Raw genomic sequence first — 23,960 nt, forward strand, 5'->3', positions numbered from 1 at the left:
GGGAGGGAGCTCATCTCTCAACCTTTTCTTTTCTCTCTTTTTTCCCCTCCTCAACGTGTTGCTCGTTTCCACCACAGGGTTACCCTCTGCTTCTGAACCAGACCTCTTGGTAAGTCCTTGCTGCTGCCAATTTTATTTTAGGAGGCATACTGGAGCTTCTCTGCAAAAATATCTGGAGCTGGCCGCGAGTGAGAGACCTGCATGCAGTGCACTAGCGTTTTTATACTGACCACCGCCTATCGGCCGTTTGGAACACCGTTAACCGGGAGGTGGCGTTTAGAACAGTGTACTGTCCGAAAGCGCCGCCGTTTTGTCTGCCTCTGTCGCCGGTTAAAACGCCTTTGAGGATGCCGATGTGGGCTCTATCGCCGTTTTACACGCCGCTGGTTAGGGATACAACGCCGGCCGCCAATTACAGCGGTGTAAAGGGAAGGGGCGGGATGGGGCGGGATGACACGGCGATTAAAAAGTATCAAACGCCGTTGTTCGCGTTGTCTCCAACGTCAGGCCACTTCTCCGGGAGCGCTCCCGGAATTATTCGACATGTTGAATAATTTTTTCGACATTTCCCGGTGAAGCCGGAACCAAACCACGCCCCTGTGCGCCAACGTTAACTACAGCGTTTGATCCCTAAAACGGCCCGGAGGGGGCAAAATCTCTGCCAGGACGCTTCCGGGAGAGTTTACCGTCTATGTGTAAACGGGGCTTTCCCATGCAACATGCAGCTGGTCAGATATCTGTGCTCGTAAGTCACAGCTCGGGAACACCTGTAATGGCTTGTAGGATATGAAGACACATAACTACAGCGTGAAGCGCGGATGTCGGCATGCTGTCCTTGCGTGGGAATAAATTAAAATACATCATCAGCACACTGCAAAGCTGCTGAATATCGTACCATGCAGGAAATCACCCCACGGGATGCCCCCGCAAGGCGCGTGTTACTGCGGGATTTCCTAACATTGTAATAATTAAAACACAGATCACATTTGCAGCGGATCACTGCTGTTCACGACGCGAACGCCGACTCTTCATGAGACAGGAGCCGACTCTTCATGACACGGGAGCCGGCTGGCTCGAGCGCATCAGGTAATTCATAACATGCACGAGAGAACAGTAATCTACGTCATTTCATTACTTCCTGGTGTACATCTAGGCAGTGTATTATAAGTTATGGTGTTTTTTTTCCTCCACTGCTGTGTGTGCGACTTTCCACGTGCTTGCACTGTGTTCATGCGTGCAACATAGGTGTGCATGAAACAGTCGCCGGGGTTTCGTCTGAATGTGTATTCCTCACGACAGCAGGTGGAATGTTTCGTGGTTCCCCATTTCATGTTTGATTTGCGGATTTCCTTCCGGTATCTGCATCTTTCATGTTTTGTGTGAAGGGGTCCTTAGCCTGCGGCAGCACAGGGGTGATGCTGCATTCACATGTTGGCTGTAATGCCCCATCACACTAGAGGCCGAATGCAGGCCAAATACAAAATTTGACCCACATTCGGGAGGTACCGAGGTGCATTCGCGGCCATTGGACAGCATTCTTAGAGCAGTCCAAACAGTCTGGCACAGTCATGAAGCCACCCTAAATTTTTTGCTCATGTCCAAAACATTCATGTTCAAAACACAGTCGAAGTGGAAAAATATCATATAGCAGTCGATGTGCCGTCTGACCACAGTCTGACTGCATTCTAAACAATTGGACGGCATGAAAACGGCATTCATGACATTCTGTTCGCATTCGGGGGTGTGGTCGGCATGTTTCTACCACAATGAACCCTGGTCGAATGTTGCGAATGTGCCTGAACGCACCACGAGCACACCTTGAGTTGTTGTTGTTGTTCATTCGGCTGCTCCCGGTTTTGTTCGGGGTCACCACAGCGGATACAACCAGATCCACATTGGTAATTGGCACAAGTTTTACGCCAGATGCCCTTCCTGACGCAACTCCAGTTTCATCTGGAGAAACACACACAGCCGCTGGTGTTCCAAAGAGGTCTCCCATCCAAGTACTAACCAGATCTTACTCTGCTTAGCTTCTGAGATCTGACGGGATCAGGCTGACACAGAGCAGACTGGCTGTGAGCACACCTCAAGTGCTGCTGGAAAATATTCTGACGGAGTGCTATTGGACTGCAATCGTATGGCGTGTAAGCGCATTATTGTTGTTATTGCATTCTCTTAACTGTCCAGGTACTCTTACAGTATTCCACCTACATTTTTACTGTGTTCGGAGGCTCATGCACACGGCATCTGCACGGATTAGTCAGGGAGGGTCGGTGCGCAGTCTGGGTATTCGGATGGCGGTCAATTCTTATTCCCTCCCAGATGTGGTACAAATTTGTTTTGTTTTTTTTTACATTTCGACTGATTCGGCTTGGCTCTTGCTCATTCATATTAAAGCCCCCATCACACATAGCAAGAATGTGGAGGAACCATGTCCAACACGCCAAATATTGCCATAATCCGATGCAGTCAGGAGGAAAAGAGGCACGGTCAGCCGTGTCAGAATGCATCCGGAGTACCTTGTCCACACCTGCATGATGGCATCCAAAGCTCATGCAGACAACAGGTAGATGATGCAGACTGCTGTCAGACGGCCATAAAAGACGCTGCAGACTGCCCGAAGTCCAAACATCTGGGTGGCAAACATGGGACTGGACTGCACACCTGTGTTTGCGCGCACGAACACAATGCAAGCACGTACGAGCAAATGCACAGCGTGTGTGTGTGTGTGTGTGTGTGCGGGGTGCAAGTACACACTTGGGGCTGCAATTATCACTCAGCTGTGTGTGTGTGTGTGTGTATGTATGCATAACACTGCATGGACCAGTAAGTGTGCGCGCGGGGTGCACGTGCGCACGCGTGCCACTGGACAACTTCGCTGAAAGTTTGCTGGCAGTTGGCAGCTGTCCCCTGCATCAGACACAGTGCCATTCCAGGGAACTTTTCTTTTTTCTTTTTTGCTCACTTCAGGAGCACAACACAACTCTGGACACGGCGATGGTTGGCCCTACCTGGTACTGCAAATTTCTACCAGGCTATCTGGTTAAAATTGGCTGTGCCGCCCAGCACAGAATTTCTGAAAAATGAACTGAAATGTTCAATTCAATTCAATCAATTTTTTTATATAGCGCCAAATCACAACAAACAGTTGCCCCAAGGCGCTTTATATTGTAAGGCAAGGCCATACAATAATTATGTAAAACCCCAACGGTCAAAACGACCCCCTGTGAGCAAGCACTTGGCTACAGTGGGAAGGAAAAAACTCCCTTTTAACAGGAAGAAACCTCCAGCAGAACCAGGCTCAGGGAGGGGCAGTCTTCTGCTGGGACTGGTTGGGGCTGAGGGAGAGAACCAGGAAAAAGACATGCTGTGGAGGGGAGCAGAGATCGATCACTAATGATTAAATGCAGAGTGGTGCATACAGAGCAAAAAGAGAAAGAAACAGTGCATCATGGGAACCCCCCAGCAGTCTACATCTATAGCAGCATAACTAAGGGATGGTTCAGGGTCACCTGATCCAGCCCTAACTATAAGCTTTAGCAAAAAGGAAAGTTTTAAGCCTAATCTTAAAAGTAGAGAGGGTGTCTGTCTCCCTGATCTGAATTGGGAGCTGGTTCCACAGGAGAGGAGCCTGAAAGCTGAAGGCTCTGCCTCCCATTCTACTCTTACAAACCCTAGGAACTACAAATAAGCCTGCAGTCTGAGAGCGAAGCGCTCTATTGGGGTGATATGGTACTACGAGGTCCCTAAGATAAGATGGGACCTGATTATTCAAAACCTTATAAGTAAGAAGAAGAATTTTAAATTCTATTCTAGAATTAACAGGAAGCCAATGAAGAGAGGCCAATATGGGTGAGATATGCTCTCTCCTTCTAGTCCCCGTCAGTACTCTAGCTGCAGCATTTTGAATTAACTGAAGGCTTTTTAGGGAACTTTTAGGACAACCTGATAATAATGAATTACAATAGTCCAGCCTAGAGGAAATAAATGCATGAATTAGTTTTTCAGCATCACTCTGAGACAAGACCTTTCTGATTTTAGAGATATTGCGTAAATGCAAAAAAGCAGTCCTACATATTTGTTTAATATGCGCTTTGAATGACATATCCTGATCAAAAATGACTCCAAGATTTCTCACAGTATTACTAGAGGTCAGGGTAATGCCATCCAGAGTAAGGATCTGGTTAGACACCATGTTTCTAAGATTTGTGGGGCCAAGTACAATAACTTCAGTTTTATCTGAGTTTAAAAGCAGGAAATTAGAGGTCATCCATGTCTTTATGTCTGTAAGACAATCCTGCAGTTTAGCTAATTGGTGTGTGTCCTCTGGCTTCATGGATAGATAAAGGTGGGTATCATCTGCGTAACAATGAAAATTTAAGCAATACCGTCTAATAATACTGCCTAAGGGAAGCATGTATAAAGTGAATAAAATTGGTCCTAGCACAGAACCTTGTGGAACTCCATAATTAACTTTAGTCTGTGAAGAAGATTCCCCATTTACATGAACAAATTGTAATCTATTAGACAAATATGATTCAAACCACCGCAGCGCAGTGCCTTTAATACCTATGGCATGCTCTAATCTCTGTAATAAAATTTTATGGTCAACAGTATCAAAAGCAGCACTGAGGTCTAACAGAACAAGCACAAAGATGAGTCCACTGTCCGAGGCCATAAGAAGATCATTTGTAACCTTCACTAATGCTGTTTCTGTACTATGATGAATTCTAAAACCTGACTGAAACTCTTCAAATAGACCATTCCTCTGCAGATGATCAGTTAGCTGTTTTACAACTACCCTTTCAAGAATTTTTGAGAGAAAAGGAAGGTTGGAGATTGGCCTATAATTAGCTAAGATAGCTGGGTCAAGTGATGGCTTTTTAAGTAATGGTTTAATTACTGCCACCTTAAAAGCCTGTGGTACATAGCCAACTAACAAAGATAGATTGATCATATTTAAGATCGAAGCATTAAATAATGGTAGGGCTTCCTTGAGCAGCCTGGTAGGAATGGGGTCTAATAAACATGTTGATGGTTTGGATGAAGTAACTAATGAAAATAACTCAGACAGAACAATCGGAGAGAAAGAGTCTAACCAAATACCGGCATCACTGAAAGCAGCCAAAGATAACGATACGCCTTTGGGATGGTTATGAGTAATTTTTTCTCTAATAGTTAAAATTTTGTTAGCAAAGAAAGTCATGAAGTCATTACTAGTTACAGTTAATACTCAGCTCAATAGAGCTCTGACTCTTTGTCAGCCTGGCTACAGTGCTGAAAAGAAACCTGGGGTTGTTCTTATTTTCTTCAATTAGTGATGAGTAGAAAGATGTCCTAGCTTTACGGAGGGCTTTTTTATAGAGCAACAGACTCTTTTTCCAGGCTAAGTGAAGATCTTCTAAATTAGTGAGACGCCATTTCCTCTCCAACTTACGGGTTATCTTCTTTAAGCTACGAGTTTGTGAGTTATACCACGGAGTCAGACACTTCTGATTTAAAGCTCTTTTTCAGAGGAGCTACAGCATCCAAAGTTGTCTTCAATGAGGATGTAAAACTATTGACGAGATATTCTATCTCCCTTACAGAGTTTAGGTAGCTACTCTGCACTGTGTTGGTATATGGCATTAGAGAACATAAAGAAGGAATCATATCCTTAAACCTAGTTACAGCGCTTTCTGAAAGACTTCTAGTGTAATGAAACTTATTCCCCACTGCTGGGTAGTCCATCAGAGTAAATGTAAATGTTATTAAGAAATGATCAGACAGAAGGGAGTTGCTGAAAGTGTACCAGTTTAATCGTATTTCAAGCTTATAGAGTCATAGTTTTGCAATTTTAAACCAATAATTAAAGTAATAAGAAATATATTTCTGATTTTCTTTGTATCAAATCGCAAACAGCAGAGATCAGACAGTCAGTATTTTCTGTGGCCACAGAGCTGTGAAGAGCGGCGGCTGAAAACAGCGTCTCTGCTGCGCTCTTAAGTGAAGAAAAGAACCACTATGAAAAACCAACATTAAATAATTCAGAGGTCTTTATGTGCCCCTATGTGATGATACATTCAGAAATTTACAGTTGAAAGGCTTTGTGTATCCAAAAAGGTCAGAGTTTGAAAAACAGCAGACGCATGAGCGATCAGAGAAGGATGGGAAGGGGGAGAGAGAGAGAGAGAGAGAGAGAGAGAGAGAGAGAGAGAGAGAGAGAGAGAGAGAGAGAGAGAACAGCAGAGGAGGGGTGGAGAGAAGGAGGGGCACAGCGTCGGTAAAAGAAGTGAAAAACTGATTCACAAAAGAGCAGGTTTGACAAATCAGTCCAGGTTCAGCTCTTGTTCAAACAAGGCAATTAGGTGGGATATTGCTTAAAAGTAATGCAATCCCACTGAAATTGTAAAAAAAAAAAAAAAAGAAAAAACTGTCAGGATGACAGAAAAACTGCCTGCTTCACTGGATTAAAAGGTACTGTGTGTAATTTTTGAAGACACATTAAATATTAATGTGTTTTTAACATTTTCAACATTATTTAATTTATTAACTTAGACTTTGACTTAGCTGCTTTTACCTACAGATCTTACAAATATTACTATCAGGTCTTGATAGCTGGATTGGCAGGACTCTGACAACAAGCTCTGTAGGTAAAAGCAGCTTACTGAAACATTAAACAAGGTCTGGTACACAGTAAAGCAGTCCAACAAGAATAACAAAACCAAAAACCTCAGGAAAAGGCGTGGTCGAGGATACAGGCAGGTAGTCAGAACACACAAAAGGCAAGCAGGTCGAGAATACAAACAGAGCTTGAGAGAAGGCACTAAGTGCATCAATCTGGCAAATGACAAGGGGGGCCGAGGATCTTAAATACACCCAGGTGATGAGGTGCTGATTGGGGACAGGTGTGCATGGAATGAGCCAGAAGGAGGGCGTGACCAGAGAGAGAGGGAAACACACACCACCAAGAGTCAGCAGAGACAAACAAGAGAGAAAGGGACAGACAGACCCAACAGAAAAACCCCAGCAAGAGACTAAACGTAACAGAACCAACAAACAAAACCCTAATCCTGACAATTACAACATAAATATAATTTTGTTTACTAATCTTGCTTTCAATGTGTCTAAAATCACCCAAATTAGTTAAAATAGGGCTTGCCAATAATGTTTTAGTGGTATAAAACCCTATAGCTTGAGCTATGAGCAGCGATCACATATTTTACCCAGCACTGAAATGGTCCTTGTTAGAACCCTGATGATGAAAGTGGGAAAACAGCACTTGTGCCATGATGAATGACACTGTTTTCTCTTTAACTGAGAAATGTTGTTTGCCTTTGTTGCATTGCTAATTAGGCCATCTCAGTGCTCTCTGCTTAAATAAATGTCCATACTTGTGTCTCTTGATCAGTAAAATTAACATCATTAACACTATTTAACAAATATGTCATAAGTTGCCAAAACATGATAAAGAAATAACTTCACAAACATAAGTCTGGATATTTTTTCAATGTTTTCTGTAGTTTGAAAGGGCAGAACCACTTGCAGCTTTCAGTTCAATAATTTTCACACAGAATGTTCCCACAGAACATTACTCTTCACTGCTGTATAAATCACACCTGGCACCTGGGCATTTTACAGCCCGTGAGCTGTATCTAGCCCTTTGGCTGACTTGGACCAGCTGCAAACACCTGTAAATTCAAGAATATAATCAGGGTTCTCCCCCAGACAATGGGACAACAGTGCCAAGTCATTATACTGTCATCTAGTGCCACTATAGTGTGATATCATCTCACGGTGGTTTAGCGGGAGACTTGGTGGGAATCTAGCGGTGCACAAACCCGCTTTTGTGGGAAATTTCACAGAAACAACTTCAGCTCTTTATTTTATCCTGTTTACATCCAGATGACACAAACCATGACCAAGTGCAAATGTTACACAATCAGAGGACGATCTCTGCATTTTTTTTTTTCATTTTGGCGGGACCACAGTCCGTGCGGACGCAGTGATCGCCACGCCGTCTGGGGAGGAGGCACGCCGGCTCTGAGCGTACGGAGGCAGGTGCACTGCCAATCAACGCTGTCTGCTGTGGGATCACTCAAATCAGAAGCTAAGAACGATGCAGCCTCTGTGACAGTGAACAGGGAGGCTTTTATGAAGAAAACAGCAGAACAGAATTCGAAATTGTTCAGGTACCGAGACACACAGATTTTGCATCATTTCCATTCTTCTATGTTTTAAAGGACATGTCGCACTGAAATCATAACATTTCTGAGTGTTTCCGACAGCGTTTCTTAGAGGAAAATGTCTCAGTGCGCACTTGAATGCTGCTAACGTTAAAAATGGAACCACAGATTAATTACAAAGTTTACATAAGTGTGATATCATGTTATGATGACTCATTTTTTTAAGTGATAACTGTTAATTCTGATGCAGTCACGGTAAAAGGAGCCACTTTCCACTGTGCAAAAACTTAATGTGCGTGCACATTACGCGAATGCGGTGCATACTGCTCCGTTACAGAACAGTCTCACATCAAGGCAGACTCTCAAAATAAAATAAAAATAAACCCTACCAGCTCCACTGAGAAGAAGAAGAAAAAAACCTGAACAGTCATCCACTTTTGATTTCCAAAGTCCGCCCCACCAAAAGAACAGCGTCATGGGGACATTCTGCATGCATGCTCACTGCTCAGAAGCTTCGTTATCAGATGAAACAGTGTTTGTTTCACTGTCTGTCAGCCATAAGGATGTCTAGATAATAACCCTGTTGTGTCTGATGATTTGCAGACATTCATGCTGATTCATTCTAATCCAATTTCATCATTTGCACGGTTTATTTTTCTGTAGGTAATTTGGTCAGCGAGGCTTACTGTGAGGCAGCGTCACTCCAACAGCGGCCAGGGTGCGGAGTAACCCATCAAATATGAAAATCCATCAAATGTGAAACAGTAATTCTGTGTCAGAATCCACATCAATACTTTCATACAGTAGCTTAAATTCACCCATTTCAGCGGCAGTGTCACTACGCGATTTTCTCTTGCTCTCAGCTAACAGCGCTAACAGCTAGCAGCATGTGCGGCCGGTGTTCTGTCAAATTGTGCGTCTCATCACATAAATAGACAGTTCTGCATCACAGCAATATTGCGAGGAGGGCTGGCCTGTCGACAGGAATGACATCTCGTCAGAACACCGGCCAGGGCGCGGAGTAATACATCCAACTGAGAAACGATTGAATATTTTGCCACCGTTACCCCAGTATTATACAGTCTGAAATCTCACAGAATTAACCAATCAGATTTGTGGGAAAAACATTTAATTTGATTAGAATTCTGCTTTTCCTAAAATTTACATCACACACTGAGACATGCCAACAAATGCAGAGTAAATTGCAGAGTAATAAGACGTTTTCCAGAAATGCACCTGCTGACTCGGGGAGAAAAGCTGGACCTTTTGTTTTTCTATTTTTATTTTATTTTTTGACAATACTGAGAGGTGTTGAAATCTGAATCACAAGGACAAGGTGAGATTTTCACACTCTGAAGTGAATGCCCCCAGTCTGGTGATATTGTGACTTGGGAATTCAAACTTTTCAAATTGCAAAATATGCAGGGGAAATGTGTAAAAAAGTCTAGAATCTCCCACATTTGAAATAGTCTTTCTGTACATTATTTTTTCTTTCAAATAAGTTTATTGCTCATTCGTAACATACAATGTGTCAATCAAACACAAACATTTTAGATCAACAATTCAGTACAGAATCAGACCAGAACTAAAAGATTTTCATTTCTGTCTTAGGGCTTCAGGACACAAGGTCGGATAGGACACCGAGTGGAAGCATCGTGTCTTGACAGTTCCCAACAGCACCGCTATACTAAAAATTTCTAATCAGAACATTGAACAGTTTGCCAAAAGAATGCTATTTACTGCTTTGTATATAGGAATAAAAGTATTAATGCGCAGACTTAGCCTTTTGGCCCGGCCCTCCACAGTATTTTCTGTTTCTCATTTGGCCCTATGCAAAAAAAAACCTGACCACCCCTGGTATAAATGATCACAGAAGACAGCACAAGCTAATTATGGGTCCTCTTGATTAAGATGAACTAAAAGAAAATTCAATTTTAACTCTTATTTTGCTCAGTGATTTATTGTGAGAACATTTTTACCTACAAATAACAAATACATAAAGCACTTTTACTGGCAAATAACACATGCCATGTAGGCAAAGCACATTTTTTTATGGGTTATTAGAAGTGGTAACATTGATTTCTCTTAAAGACTGATTATCACTCTTGAATTCTTGTGCAAAAATGAAAGCCGAGAAAGAAGACATTGCTCTTCCCCAATAGCTCTGGTGTTTCCATGGAAACGTGAAAGTGATGCCTGCAATTAATATATTAGATAATGCAACATTAATTGTCAGCTATATTGCATTTTTCCCCTTTGATTTGAAAGCCCATTAGCTGCTCCCACAGTTCTTTCTCCATGAGTTCCAGAAAAAGTAACAGCTACCATATTTGGTGAGTTATAAAGAAAAATAAGACAAATACTGCACAACCTTGGACCTACTGTACTGTACATACTATATGAAGTATATTGACAACTGGTTCGATTTACATTCTGTATTTTCTGTAGAACAGTTTAAAACACAGTTTTTAATTTTCCAGTATGGAAAATAAACTGAAGTGCCTAATACATAAACATTTAAATGATAAAGTCATATTGTTTAAAAAAAAAAACTAAATGTTTATTTGTGATTTGGCAATAAGATAGAAAGCCTACTAACAAAGTGACAGCGACTCCAACTTTACCCTTTTGAAGACCATGGTAACGTTCTGAAGGTGATGACGTCTCACTCTGCATAGAAATGTTTTGAGTTTCTGAAGTAATATCTGGGTTCATTTGAAGTGACAATGGTCCCTGTGGGACACAGCAAAAGCGGAAGGACAATGAGTTTTACTTCCATCTTTTTTTTTTGTCTGCACACACGTGAAAGAAACCCAAAAAAAATGGAGATAAATCCTGACAGGATATTTACCTCAAGACTCTCCAAAAGATAATACTGACTTAGTATGTGTACAATATGTCTTCTATACATTAAAGATAAACAGCTCAAACAAGTTTTGTTGATATTAGAATCAAGAGATTACCACATTCTGGATGCAGTGTCCAATTCTGTCCTTTCCATCTGAGGGTGCAGAGGTTTTCTGTCCAGTTTGAGCAAGATATCCTGAAACCTTGAAACCTGAGGCTGTGTGTGACACATTCTGGATCCTGTTTTTGCTGCAGCTGGCTGATTTGGCATGGGCAGAGGCAGAAGGAACTGCAAAGAAATGTAAAAATTTCATTGACCATTATCAACCTCAGGTTGGTTTTTATTTAATTTCATTTTTTTTCCATGTAAAATTTTCTTTCAGGTATTTTCTCAAATATTTAGGTCAATACTCATGAACACAAAAGGAGAGTCTTTCTTTTAATCTTAATAGTTAGGCCAGGTCTGGTCTGGGAACATCACCGCATCCACCACAGTACAGAACCAACTTGGATTCAGGAGTGAAACAACTCAGACACACAACAACCAGTCGATACCCACCTCTCAAAAGTGCTCTTGTTCTTTTCTGGTTGCTTCAGTCCCTCATCATGCTAGATTATGCTGATGAACACTCCACATGACCAAAATGTAAGCTGATATTCCCTCACAATGCAAATGACACATCTCATCTGAGTCTCCCAAATTAGCAGTTTATTTCAAGAAAGTAATTCCATCAGTACCCAAGGATTCTCCAAAGAGACCGAGTACCAAAGACATCCAGTCATTACCTTAGGTCACTGAAGTCTCACAACCATATAGTCAATTTAGCCGAAAATAATATATGTGAAAGGGGGTAGAAAAGATAAGTTTTACTTCATCCTACTCCCTTTGAGTAATGTACGGACTCTAAAAGATGAATGTGCGCAATAGATAAATGTTTTTAACTTGCTCAAATAAATAATAGAAAAAAAAATTTAATTCAATTTCAATTTATTTTATTTAGCACCAAATCACAACAAAGCTGCCTCAAGGTGCTTCACATGAGTAAGTTCTAACATTACCAATCCCTAGAACAAGCACACAGGTGACAGTGGTAAGTAAAAACTCTCTCAGATGATGTTGAGAAATAAACCTCAAGTAGACTAGAGTCGGGGGGGTGACCCACTGCTTAGCCCATTCTAAAAGTTACAAGGTTTTTACAAAGTTTTAACAAGCTGAAGAAACAAGAAACAGAAAAATAGAGTAACATCGAAAACAGAGGCCATTACTGAGATCAATCAATCAATCAATCAATCAATTTTTTTATATAGCGCCAAATCACAACAAACAGTTGCCCCAAGGCGCTTTATATTGTAAGGCAAGGCCATACAATAATTATGTAAAACCCCAACGGTCAAAACGACCCCCTGTGAGCAAGCACTTGGCTACAGTGGGAAGGAAAAACTCCCTTTTAACAGGAAGAAACCTCCAGCAGAACCAGGCTCAGGGAGGGGCAGTCTTCTGCTGGGACTGGTTGGGGCTGAGGGAGAGAACCAGGAAAAAGACATGCTGTGGAGGGGAGCAGAGATCGATCACTAATGATTAAATGCAGAGTGGCGCATACAGAGCAAAAAGAGAAAGAAACAGTGCATCATGGGAACCCCCCAGCAGTCTACGTCTATAGCAGCATAACTAAGGGATGGTTCAGGGTCACCTGATCCAGCCCTAACTATAAGCTTTAGCAAAAAGGAAAGTTTTAAGCCTAATCTTAAAAGTAGAGAGGGTGTCTGTCTCCCTGATCTGAATTGGGAGCTGGTTCCACAGGAGAGGAGCCTGAAAGCTGAAGGCTCTGCCTCCCATTCTACTCTTACAAACCCTAGGAACTACAAGTAAGCCTACAGTCTGAGAGCGAAGCGCTCTATTGGGGTGATATGGTACTACGAGGTCCCTAAGATAAGATGGGACCTGATTCAAAACCTTATAAGTAAGAAGAAGAATTTTAAATTCTATTCTAGAATTAACAGGAAGCCAATGAAGAGAGGCCAATATGGGTGAGATATGCTCTCTCCTTCTAGTCCCCGTCAGTACTCTAGCTGCAGCATTTTGAATTAACTGAAGGCTTTTTAGGGAACTTTTAGGACAACCTGATAATAATGAATTACAATAGTCCAGCCTAGAGGAAATAAATGCATGAATTAGTTTTTCAGCATCACTCTGAGACAAGACCTTTCTGATTTTAGAGATATTGCGTAAATGCAAAAAAGCAGTCCTACATATTTGTTTAATATGCGCTTTGAATGACATATCCTGATCAAAAATGACTCCAAGATTTCTCACAGTATTACTAGAGGTCAGGGTAATGCCATCCAGAGTAAGGATCTGGTTAGACACCATGTTTCTAAGATTTGTGGGGCCAAGTACAATAACTTCAGTTTTATCTGAGTTTAAAAGCAGGAAATTAGAGGTCATCCATGTCTTTATGTCTGTAAGACAATCCTGCAGTTTAGCTAATTGGTGTGTGTCCTCTGGCTTCATGGATAGATAAAGCTGGGTATCATCTGCGTAACAATGAAAATTTAAGCAATACCGTCTAATAATACTGCCTAAGGGAAGCATGTATAAAGTGAATAAAATTGGTCCTAGCACAGAACCTTGTGGAACTCCATAATTAACTTTAGTCTGTGAAGAAGATTCCCCATTTACATGAACAAATTGTAATCTATTAGACAAATATGATTCAAACCACCACAGCACAGTGCCTTTAATACCTATGGCATGCTCTAATCTCTGTAATAAAATTTTATGGTCAACAGTATCAAAAGCAGCACTGAGGTCTAACAGAACAAGCACAGAGATGAGTCCACTGTCCGAGGCCATAAGAAGATCATTTGTAACCTTCACTAATGCTGTTTCTGTACTATGATGAATTCTAAAACCTGACTGAAACTCTTCAAATAGACCATTCCTCTGCAGATGATCAGTTAGCTGTTTTACAACTACCCTTTAAGGAATTTTTGAGAGAAAGGGAAGGTTGGAGATTGGCCTATAATTAGCCAAGATAGCTGGGTCAAGTGACGGCTTTTTAAGTAATGGTTTAATTACTGCCACCTTAAAAGCCTGTGGTACATAGCCAACTAACAAAGATAGATTGATCATATTTAAGATCGAAGCATTAAATAATGGTAGGGCTTCCTTGAGCAGCCTGGTAGGAATGGGGTCTAATAAACATGTTGATGGTTTGGATGAAGTAACTAATGAAAATAACTCAGACAGAACAATCGGAGAGAAAGAGTCTAACCAAATACCGGCATCACTGAAAGCAGCCAAAGATAACGATACGTCTTTGGGATGGTTATGAGTAATTTTTTCTCTAATAGTTAAAATTTTGTTAGCAAAGAAAGTCATGAAGTCATTACTAGTTAAAGTTAATGGAATACTCAGCTCAATAGAGCTCTGACTCTTTGTCAGCCTGGCTACAGTGCTGAAAAGAAACCTGGGGTTGTTCTTATTTTCTTCAATTAGTGATGAGTAGAAAGATGTCCTAGCTTTACGGAGGGCTTTTTTATAGAGCAACAGACTCTTTTTCCAGGCTAAGTGAAGATCTTCTAAATTAGTGAGACGCCATTTCCTCTCCAACTTACGGGTTATCTGCTTTAAGCTACGAGTTTGTGAGTTATACCACGGAGTCAGGCACTTCTGATTTAAAGCTCTCTTTTTTAGAGGAGCTACAGCATCCAAAGTTGTCTTCAATGAGGATGTAAAACTATTGACGAGATACTCTATCTCACTTACAGAGTTTAGGTAGCTACTCTGCACTGTGTTGGTATATGGCATTAGAGAACATAAAGAAGGAATCATATCCTTAAACCTAGTTACAGCGCTTTCTGAAAGACTTCTAGTGTAATGAAACTTATTCCCCACTGCTGGGTAGTCCATCAGAGTAAATGTAAATGTTATTATGAAATGATCAGACAGAAAGGAGTTTTCAGGGAATACTGTTAAGTCTTCTATTTCCATACCATAAGTCAGAACAAGATCTAAGATATGATTAAAGTGGTGGGTGGACTCATTTACTTTTTGAGCAAAGCCAATAGAGTCTAATAATAGATTAAATGCAGTGTTGAGGCTGTCATTCTCAGCATCTGTGTGGATGTTAAAATCGCCCACTATAATTATCTTATCTGAGCTAAGCACTAAGTCAGACAAAAGGTCTGAAAATTCACAGAGAAACTCACAGTAACGACCAGGTGGACGATAGATAATAACAAATAAAACTGGTTTTTGGGACTTCCAATTTGGATGGACAAGACTAAGAGTCAAGCTTTCAAATGAATTAAAGCTCTGTCTGGGTTTTTGATTAATTAATAAGCTGGAATGGAAGATTGCTGCTAATCCTCCGCCCCGGCCCGTGCTACGAGCATTCTGACAGTTAGTGTGACTCGGGGGTGTTGACTCATTTAAACTAACATATTCATCCTGCTGTAACCAGGTTTCTGTAAGGCAGAATAAATCAATATGTTGATCAATTATTATATCATTTACCAACAGGGACTTAGAAGAGAGAGACCTAATGTTTAATAGACCACATTTAACTGTTTTAGTCTGTGGTGCAGTTGAAGGTGCTATATTATTTTTTCTTTTTGAATTTTTATGCTTAAATAGATTTTTGCTGGTTATTGGTAGTCTGGGAGCAGGCACCGTCTCTATGGGGATCTGGTAATCAATCAATCAATCAATCAACTTTTTTCTTATATAGCGCCAAATCACAACAAACAGTTGCCCCAAGGCGCTCCAAAGGAGGTGATGGCAGGGGGAGAGAAGCTGCAGAGAGGTGTGTAAGACTACAACTCTGCTTCCTGGTCCCAACCCTGGATAGTCATGGTTTGGAGGATTTAAGAAAATTGGACAGATTTCTAGAAATGAGAGCTGCTCCATCCAAAGTGGGATGGATGCCGTCTCTCCTAACAAGACCAGGTTTTCCCCAGAAGCTTTGCCAATTATCTATGAAGCCCACCTCATTTTTTTTGTGCCACAGACAGGGGGTCATCCAGCATCCTGGAATGCAGAGCCAGCATCCACCAGTGGGTGCGTCCTCCTGGTATAATATATTCTAGGGCTGGGCAAGATAACGCGTTATTATCGCGTTACGGCATTAATTAATTAACGGCGACAATTTTTTTTAATCGCACATTAAGGCAGTTGTGTTTTTTTGTTTGTTTGTTTTTTATTGTTAGAGTCTGTTGCTCACAGACTTTTGTTTTGCAAGTCTGTCGCTGACTGCTGCCGTGCTCACAGGAACCGGTGTGATGAAGCCCTGACTGGAAAAAGAAAAGAATTGGCAGATAAACTAACCAACATGGAGAAGGGCAGGGAACTTTTACATGGCCATTTTCAGTTTAAAGTGCTTCCAGACAGCATAGTTGACAGAACCAGTTATTTGTAGCCACTGCAAAGCAGAATTTTCTTATCAGCGGAGTACTTTGAGTCTTAAATTTCACCTAAATGCAGCACACACAGCTGATACCAACAAATCATTCAACAAAACATACTGCGGCGCGAGGCTTTGGCAGAATACGTTAGATACAGCGTGTGGGAGAACAATAGATAACCTGTTATGTGTCGACGCGGGTTGAGGAGCGGACCTGCGTCTGACGGAACCCAGCGCTAAAATAACCAGAAAGCGGTTCCAATAACAAAACAATTTATTTCTTCCACCCTTTGGTGCATAACAACGTGTACAAACTAAAACAGCGTCAGTCTGGTGGAGTGAACGCTGGCACGCTCTCCAGCGCCCAAAAGGATCGAGGCCCGGCGCTTCTGGACTCACTTTTACCGCCAAACACCCCCCAGGTGGACACGACAAACCAACTCTCTGCGAAGGATAGAAGAGGTGAGGTAAGTCAGCAGTTACAAGCAATATCCTTCAAAAGGCACACACTATCAGCAACACATTCAGGTCTGTATTTAAGCTTTATGTAAATGAGCAGCTTCTCACAACAGGTGGAGGATCAGTTGTCCGCACGCCACGGCAGTGAGAAGCGAGCTGCACAATTCTCATCACAATTCAAATATACTGCGTAACAAAATACCAAGTTACTATCAACAATTAGTCAAACAATTAATCACCTCTGATGTGTGCTGACAGCATGTGTCCCTCACCCTTCTTCCTTCACAGGCACGATGTGTCAAACCCAGGCGCGGTCCTCAGCGTCTCACAAACGAACATCACAAGGTCGAGTTCCCGGCAATTCTGCTTGAATCACACATGGCTTAAATGCAGAACGCCATCTAATTATCTGCTTCAGCTGAAAGTCTTTAAGGTTGCATGTGAGCACCATCCACAGGTGCTGCACATAACGTTGATGAGGGTGAAGGACTCTTCAGCCAGCACCTTCTCCACAGACAAATCAGTTTTCATACCACCTGGAGAGCAAAGAAAAGAAAAGAACACCAAAATGTCCAGCCACACCCCCCCAACGCACAACATAACCAAAGGTAAGAGAAGCTCACAAATGCAACAGCGAAATGGATTGCTCCAGACTGCAGGACAATTAGTGTTGTGGAGGACGTCGGTCTGAGAGACATTCTGAGAATTGCAACAAATGACGGCACGTATGAGATTCCCCCATGACGCACCATAAAGGAGAGGACTGCAAAAGCCACAACTTTGCAACGTGCACCTGCTGTTGCTCTCACTGGGGACTAATGAACATTACTGGGTAACCACAATAATTTATTTTTATTTAACTGTTGTTAAGTGTTTGCAGAACAAATGTTATGGCACTTTCATTCACATTTAAAATAAAATTGTGCTATACACTACTTTTGAATTCATTTTTGGATTTTAAGTCCAACAATGCGATTAATCATGGAAATCATGCGATTAATCGGGGTTAAAATTTTTAATCATTGCCCAGCTCTAATATACTGAAAAGCCAACTGCAGTGTGCTGCGTCAGCTTCAACTATGGCATCTTGTGGTCAGTCCAGTGCCCTGTGGTTTGCAGCTGTCAGCCTTGTGAGATGTCATCAGTACCTCGGACAGAGAAAAAACTTCCGGAAAACTAAGCTTCATTAACAGTCCCAGAAATCAGATCAAAAGTGAGGCCGAGATCTGTTCCATTGTTAATAAGATGAGTTAAAGGGATGAGAAGCATAATACCAAACTATGCCAGTATGCTAGCCATACGAGAGGGAGAATAGATGCAGCTTAAGTCTGGACTTGAATGTCTCTTCAAAATCTGAGTTTCATTTCCGCAGGGAGATCATTCCACAAAACAGGGGCACAATAAGAGAAAGCTCTGTGGACTGCAGACTTTTTATTCACCCTAGGAATACAAAGTAGTCCTGCCCCTGATAACGCAGAGCCAGGATGGTACATAGGGTTTGATTAGGTCAGCTATGTAGGGAGGTGCTCGTCCGTGAATAATTTTATCAGTTAGTAACAGAACCTTAAAATCTGATCTCACAGGGACTGCGGCTGATCAAGGAGTGTGCAGACCAGCTGTCCAACATGCTCACGGACATTTTCAGCACTTCACTCAACCAGGCCGTCATCCCCCATGCTTCAAATCAGCCACAATCATTCCAGTGGCCAAGAAGCCAACCATTACATGCCTTAATGACTTTTGCCCTGTTGCGCTCACATCCACCATCATGAAGTGCTTCAGATGGGTGGTTAAGGAGCACATCCTCTCCATACCATCCTCATCATTTGACCCACACCAGTTTGCATACCAGCCCAACTGCTCCACTGAGGACGCCATCTCTACTGCTCTCCATCTGAGTCTGGAGCACCTGGAGGAGAAGAACACCCACGTGCGGATGCTGTTCCTGGACTTCAGCTCAGCATTAAACACAATCAACCCCCAAGACCTGGTATGGAAATTGAGCCAACTGGGCCTCAAAACACCCTTGTGCAACTGGCTGCTAGATTTCCTCACTGGCAGAACCCAGTCTGTCCATGTGTGGAACAACACCTCCAGTGTCATGTCCTTGAACACCGGCTCCCCCCAAGGCTGCATCCTGAGCCCCCTGCTGTTCACCTTGTTGACCTGTGACTGTCGTCCAAGGTACTACACCAACCACGTACTGAAGTATGCAGACGATACAACAGCTGTGGGCCTCATACAGGACAATAATGCACTGGCCTATAGAGAGGAGGAGGGACATCTGATGGACTGGTGTAAGGTGAACAACCTGCTCCTGAACGTCGACAAAACAAAACAGTTCATTGTTGACTTCAGGAGATCCCGACCCAGCCAAACACCACGCCTCATCAATGACACAGCGGTGGAGGTTGTCAGCAGCACCAAGTTCCTGGGGGTGCACATTACAGACAGCCTCAGCTGGTCACTTCACACCAGCTCCCTGGCAAAGAGAGCACAGTAGCGTCTGCATTTCCTGTGACAGATGAGAAGAGCATCCCTCCCCCCTCCCATCCTCTCCACCTTCTCTAGAGGGACCATCAAGATCCGGCTGACCAGCTGCATCTCCGTCTGGTGTGCAAGTTGTAAGGCTTCAGACTGGAAGTCCTTGCAGAGAGTGGTGAGGACAGCAGCTTCTGGCAGGAGGTTCTGCAGCATGCACTGCAGAACAGCCAGATTCAAAAACAGATATTTTCCACTGGCCATCAGACTATTAAACGCCACTTAACCCCACTTCCCTGCCCTCCTCCGGACTGTTGGTACTGTTTGAAGAAAACATGAGGGCAATACTATATCTGTGTAATATTCTATACACTGGTGCTAACAATATATTTAATTATTTTTATACTGCATTTAAATTTAGCTCTATTTGCACTAATTGAAATAAATATATCCCAACGATGTTAGTGATCATTGTGTGATAGGTGTTATTCGAGACATGAAGATACTGTAAAGTATTCCTCGTTTTATTGAAAAATGCAAAATGAAATATATTTCGCTGAACAGGCTTTTATTTATGATCTTTGTAATTTTTGTTGGGACAGAGATGCCCTTTTTGATGACGTAGAACTTGCCTGGAATTATTTTTATTCTGCTTTTATTAAAATTGTGAACAAACATGCACCTATCCGTAGATTTAGAGTTAAAGGGCGTGGTAATCCATGGTTCTCAAGTGAATTATCAGACCTCTTGCATGAGCGAAACTCTGCATGGGCAAGAGCAAAGAAGTCAGGTAAAGATTCTGATTGGCTCTATTTTAGACAACTAAGAAACAATTTCACATCTTCAGGTCGTAAGACCAAGGCTGACTATTACTTGTCTTCTATAACTGAAAATTTAAATAACCCAAAGAAGTTCTGGAGCATTATCAAATCCATGTCCAATAATTGTAAATCTGTTAATCTCCCCGTTAATATTATTACTGATGGCCATAGGATGTCAAACAAAATAGACATGCTGAATGCTTTTAATAATCATTTTATATCCTCAGGATTTTTATTTAAACAGGATAATTTCCCCTCGGTATCTCCAATTAAGGAGGAGACCAAGTGTGAAATCCCTGCTTTTAATTTTGCTAAAAACCTGAACCCCCGCAAACCAGCTGGTCCAGACAAATTAGAGCCCTTGTTTTAAAACAAGGGCTCAGATTTTAATCGCTGAACCATTGTGCTACATTTTTAATCTTACTTTGGGTAGTAATAAAATCCCGGGAGTTTCTAAAAAAGCCTTTGTGGTCCCCCTTTTCAAAGGTGGTGATTCTACAGCTTTAAATAATTATAGATCTATATCTAAACTCTGTTTTATCTAAAGTGCTTGAGACTTTGGTCAGTGACCACGTGAAGGACTTTCTGGCCTCTAACTCTATTCTGTCTCCATTTCAATCAGGCTTTCGGAAAAACCACAGCATTACCACTGCTGCTTTGAAGATAGTGAACCATCGTTCACTATCGTAGAGGTCTTAGACAACCAACAGTGTTGCCTTTCTCTTTTTATTGATTTTTCTAAGGCTTTTGACACTGTGGCTCATTGTATCCTATTAGACTGCCTAAAGGCTTCTGGGTTCAGTTGGCAGTTGGATGGTTTGCAAATTATCTCTCTGGCAGAACCCAGGCAGTTCAGTCATATGGTCTCATACCTGAGGTACTGCATATACACAAAGGTGTGCCTCAAGGTTAAGTTCTGGGACTGCTCTTATTTACTATTTATATTAACTGTCTGGGACAGAATGTTCCAAATGCAAATTTTCATTTTTATACTGATGATACGTAATTTACTGATGTGCACCTACACCTGCACTAGCTTTTGTACATCTTCAGCATGCTTTTAATTTGGTTCAGGATCAGCGCAGCTGCAACTTGTTATGAATGTGGAGAAACCTAAACTCATGTTGCTTTCATCTACAAATATACAAGATACAAGCTCAATTTCTTGACGAGCAAGAAATTGAGCTTGTAGCAATGAAGTTGGGACGTTGTGTGAAATGTAAATACAAACAGAATACAATGATTAGCAAATCCTCTTTGACCTATATTCACCTGAATACAGGCATCCATTTCAAAATTAGCAAATATTTGCACAAAATCAATAAAGTTTATCAGTTTATACATTAAATATCTTGTCTTTGTGGTGTATTTAATTGGATATAGGTTGAAGAGGATTTGAAAATCCTTGTATTCTCAAAATTAGATGCATAAAGATGCATTTTACAATCACATTTAGCCCTCTGAATCGTAGAGACTGCCATCCCTAATTTCAAGACTATGTAGTCGATTCAATGGTTCAGACAACAAGTGGTCAACCACTTAACCCCACACTAAGTCAGTTCAACAGCACTGGCATATCCACCTCCAACACCTACAACCATCATTTCACATGACATCAGAATGACCAAATCCCTCTCTCGGAAGCTGGTTTGGGATTTTCTAGCTATAGAAAGACACTTCAAAGTTGCAAATACAAAAACTAAGTACATAACAAAACAATAACATTTATTTTCAGAACATCTGAATTTTCAGTGAACTGTACCATGTTATACTAAATATATAAGCACATCATCAGTGTTACATTGGATGATTTGCTTACTGTAGAAAATATTGGACAAGCATACAGCCACTACATTCTAAACACTACTAATCGATGGAGCTGATGCTTTTCCATAGTCCATCAGCCTCATTAGGAGTCCAAATGATAATAATGGGCTGCAGAGCTAGTTTGATTTGGGCAGTGACCTGACCTTGCTTTATTGGTGCCAGAGCTCATTAAGACCACCTCCACTGATGCTAACAGCAAAAACATTTTCTGTGTGATCTTTATCAGAGCAGGGAGCAGACACTTCCACAAAACATACACGCACAAAAAATGATATAGGGCTAACTTGGACATACTTGAAGTGAAGCAATTTCACTCCACTGATGTCATACATTGACTGAGTGAAATTAGGAGTGACTCAGTATTTCCAGGGGTCTAATTGGTATTTGGATTTGGTGACAATGAGCCCAATGGTAATATTTATTAGAGCTTATAGACTGAAAATATATTTAAAATGACAGCACAAATGTTAATTCACCTTGGGAGCATTACAATATATTTGTGTGTGACTGGGATAATGGGAGCTTGGATCCTTGCTTCATGGACAATCTGCGGTACATCACATTTTAACAGTTTCTGACACACTGGGTATAGAAGCAACAATATTCAGTGATCGACTTTGCAACAGATAAATTGGATGCCCACTTTAATAGCGATCATTTTAATTATGATTAGGAATGTTATGCTAATAATGCAGATGCTAATTATAGAACCTATTTCATGTGTGAAGTTAACACTTCATTTTGTGGCCATTACTGGTCGAGTTAACATGACTCAGACAGCTGTCAGAAGAAATAAATAACTGTTTATTTAAAAAATGTCACGAAGGTGGTCGGGCTGTATTTGTCACATCTTTTTGTAAAAGGAGAAAATTGAAGCTCCCTGAGTTCACATATGGACAAATAAGCTAACAAGGCCATATAAAATTTCCTATGAAATTAAGCCCGGTATCATCACAGCCTTTTAAAGAAAAAAAAAAAAAACATACAACATCACAGCCTTGATGATGTATTTACAGTGGATTCAGAAAGTATTCACAACGCTGCACTTTTTTCACTTTTTTTTATTTTATGTTGCAGCCTTATTCCAAAATGGATGAAATTAATTTTTAACTCAAAGTTTTACACACAATATCCCATAATGGCAATGCAAAAAAAAAAAAAAAAAAAAATTTTGTTTTGAGATTTTGGCACATTTCCTTAAAAAAACCCCTAAGAAATCATACATACATAAGTATTCAGAGCTTTTGCCATGAAGCTCAAAACTAAGCTCAAGTGCACCCCGTTTACACTGATCATCCTTGAGATGTTTCTACACCTTAACTGGAGTCCACAAACCAAGCATGAAGTCAAAGGAATTCTCTGGCTTGATGAGACACAGATTGAACTCTTTGGCGTGATTACCAAGCGTCATGTTTGGAATAAACCAGGCACCGCTCATCACCTAGCCAATACCATCCCTACAGTGAAGCATGGTGGTGGCAGCATCACACTGTGGGGATGTTTTTCAGTGGCAGGAACTGGGAAACTAGTCAGTATTGAGGGAAAGATGAATGTGGCAACGTACAAAGACATCCTGGATGAAAACCTGTTCCAGAGTGCTCTTGACCTCAGACTTTCATGTTTCAGCAGGACAATGACCCTCAGCACACAGCCAAGATATCAAAGGAGTGGCTTCATTACAACTCTGTGAATGTTCTTGAGTATGTTCAATCCAAGTTGGATTCAGGTGTGTTGGAGCAGGGAGACAACTAAGAGTGTCAGGAATGTGGCTCTTGAGGACTGAACTTGGCCACCCCTGTGTTAGACAAAAATTACTCTATCAAAACCCGTCAAACAACCGAAAACTTCTGCTATCTTATAGAGTAGGTATGCAAGTCCCTTCAGCTGCTGCCTTGATTGCACTCAGGGTCATCACAACAAATCCAAGGAGGATCTGCATGGTGAAATGGCACAAG

At 41.5% G+C, this 23,960-nt stretch overlaps 1 protein-coding gene and 1 pseudogene across 1 annotated transcript in view; both read right to left on the reverse strand.

The window, feature by feature from the left end:
* Positions 1-23,960, reverse strand: part of cfap20dc (CFAP20 domain containing) — a 234,756-nt gene that overhangs the window by 153,654 nt on the left and 57,142 nt on the right. Inside the window, exons 8-13 of the mRNA XM_034167573.1 lie at positions 20,102-20,120; positions 19,352-19,576; positions 19,188-19,307; positions 18,691-19,063; positions 11,129-11,301; positions 10,790-10,898 (exon numbers count right to left, since the gene is read on the reverse strand). Of these exons, the coding sequence (XP_034023464.1) occupies positions 10,790-10,898; positions 11,129-11,301; positions 18,691-19,063; positions 19,188-19,307; positions 19,352-19,576; positions 20,102-20,120 (1,019 nt within the window). The remainder of the gene's footprint in view (positions 1-10,789; positions 10,899-11,128; positions 11,302-18,690; positions 19,064-19,187; positions 19,308-19,351; positions 19,577-20,101; positions 20,121-23,960) is intronic.
* Positions 1,963-2,081, reverse strand: LOC117508049 (annotated as a pseudogene).

This window comes from Thalassophryne amazonica, chromosome 3, assembly GCF_902500255.1.
Source record: "Thalassophryne amazonica chromosome 3, fThaAma1.1, whole genome shotgun sequence".
NCBI lineage: Eukaryota > Metazoa > Chordata > Actinopteri > Batrachoidiformes > Batrachoididae > Thalassophryne > Thalassophryne amazonica.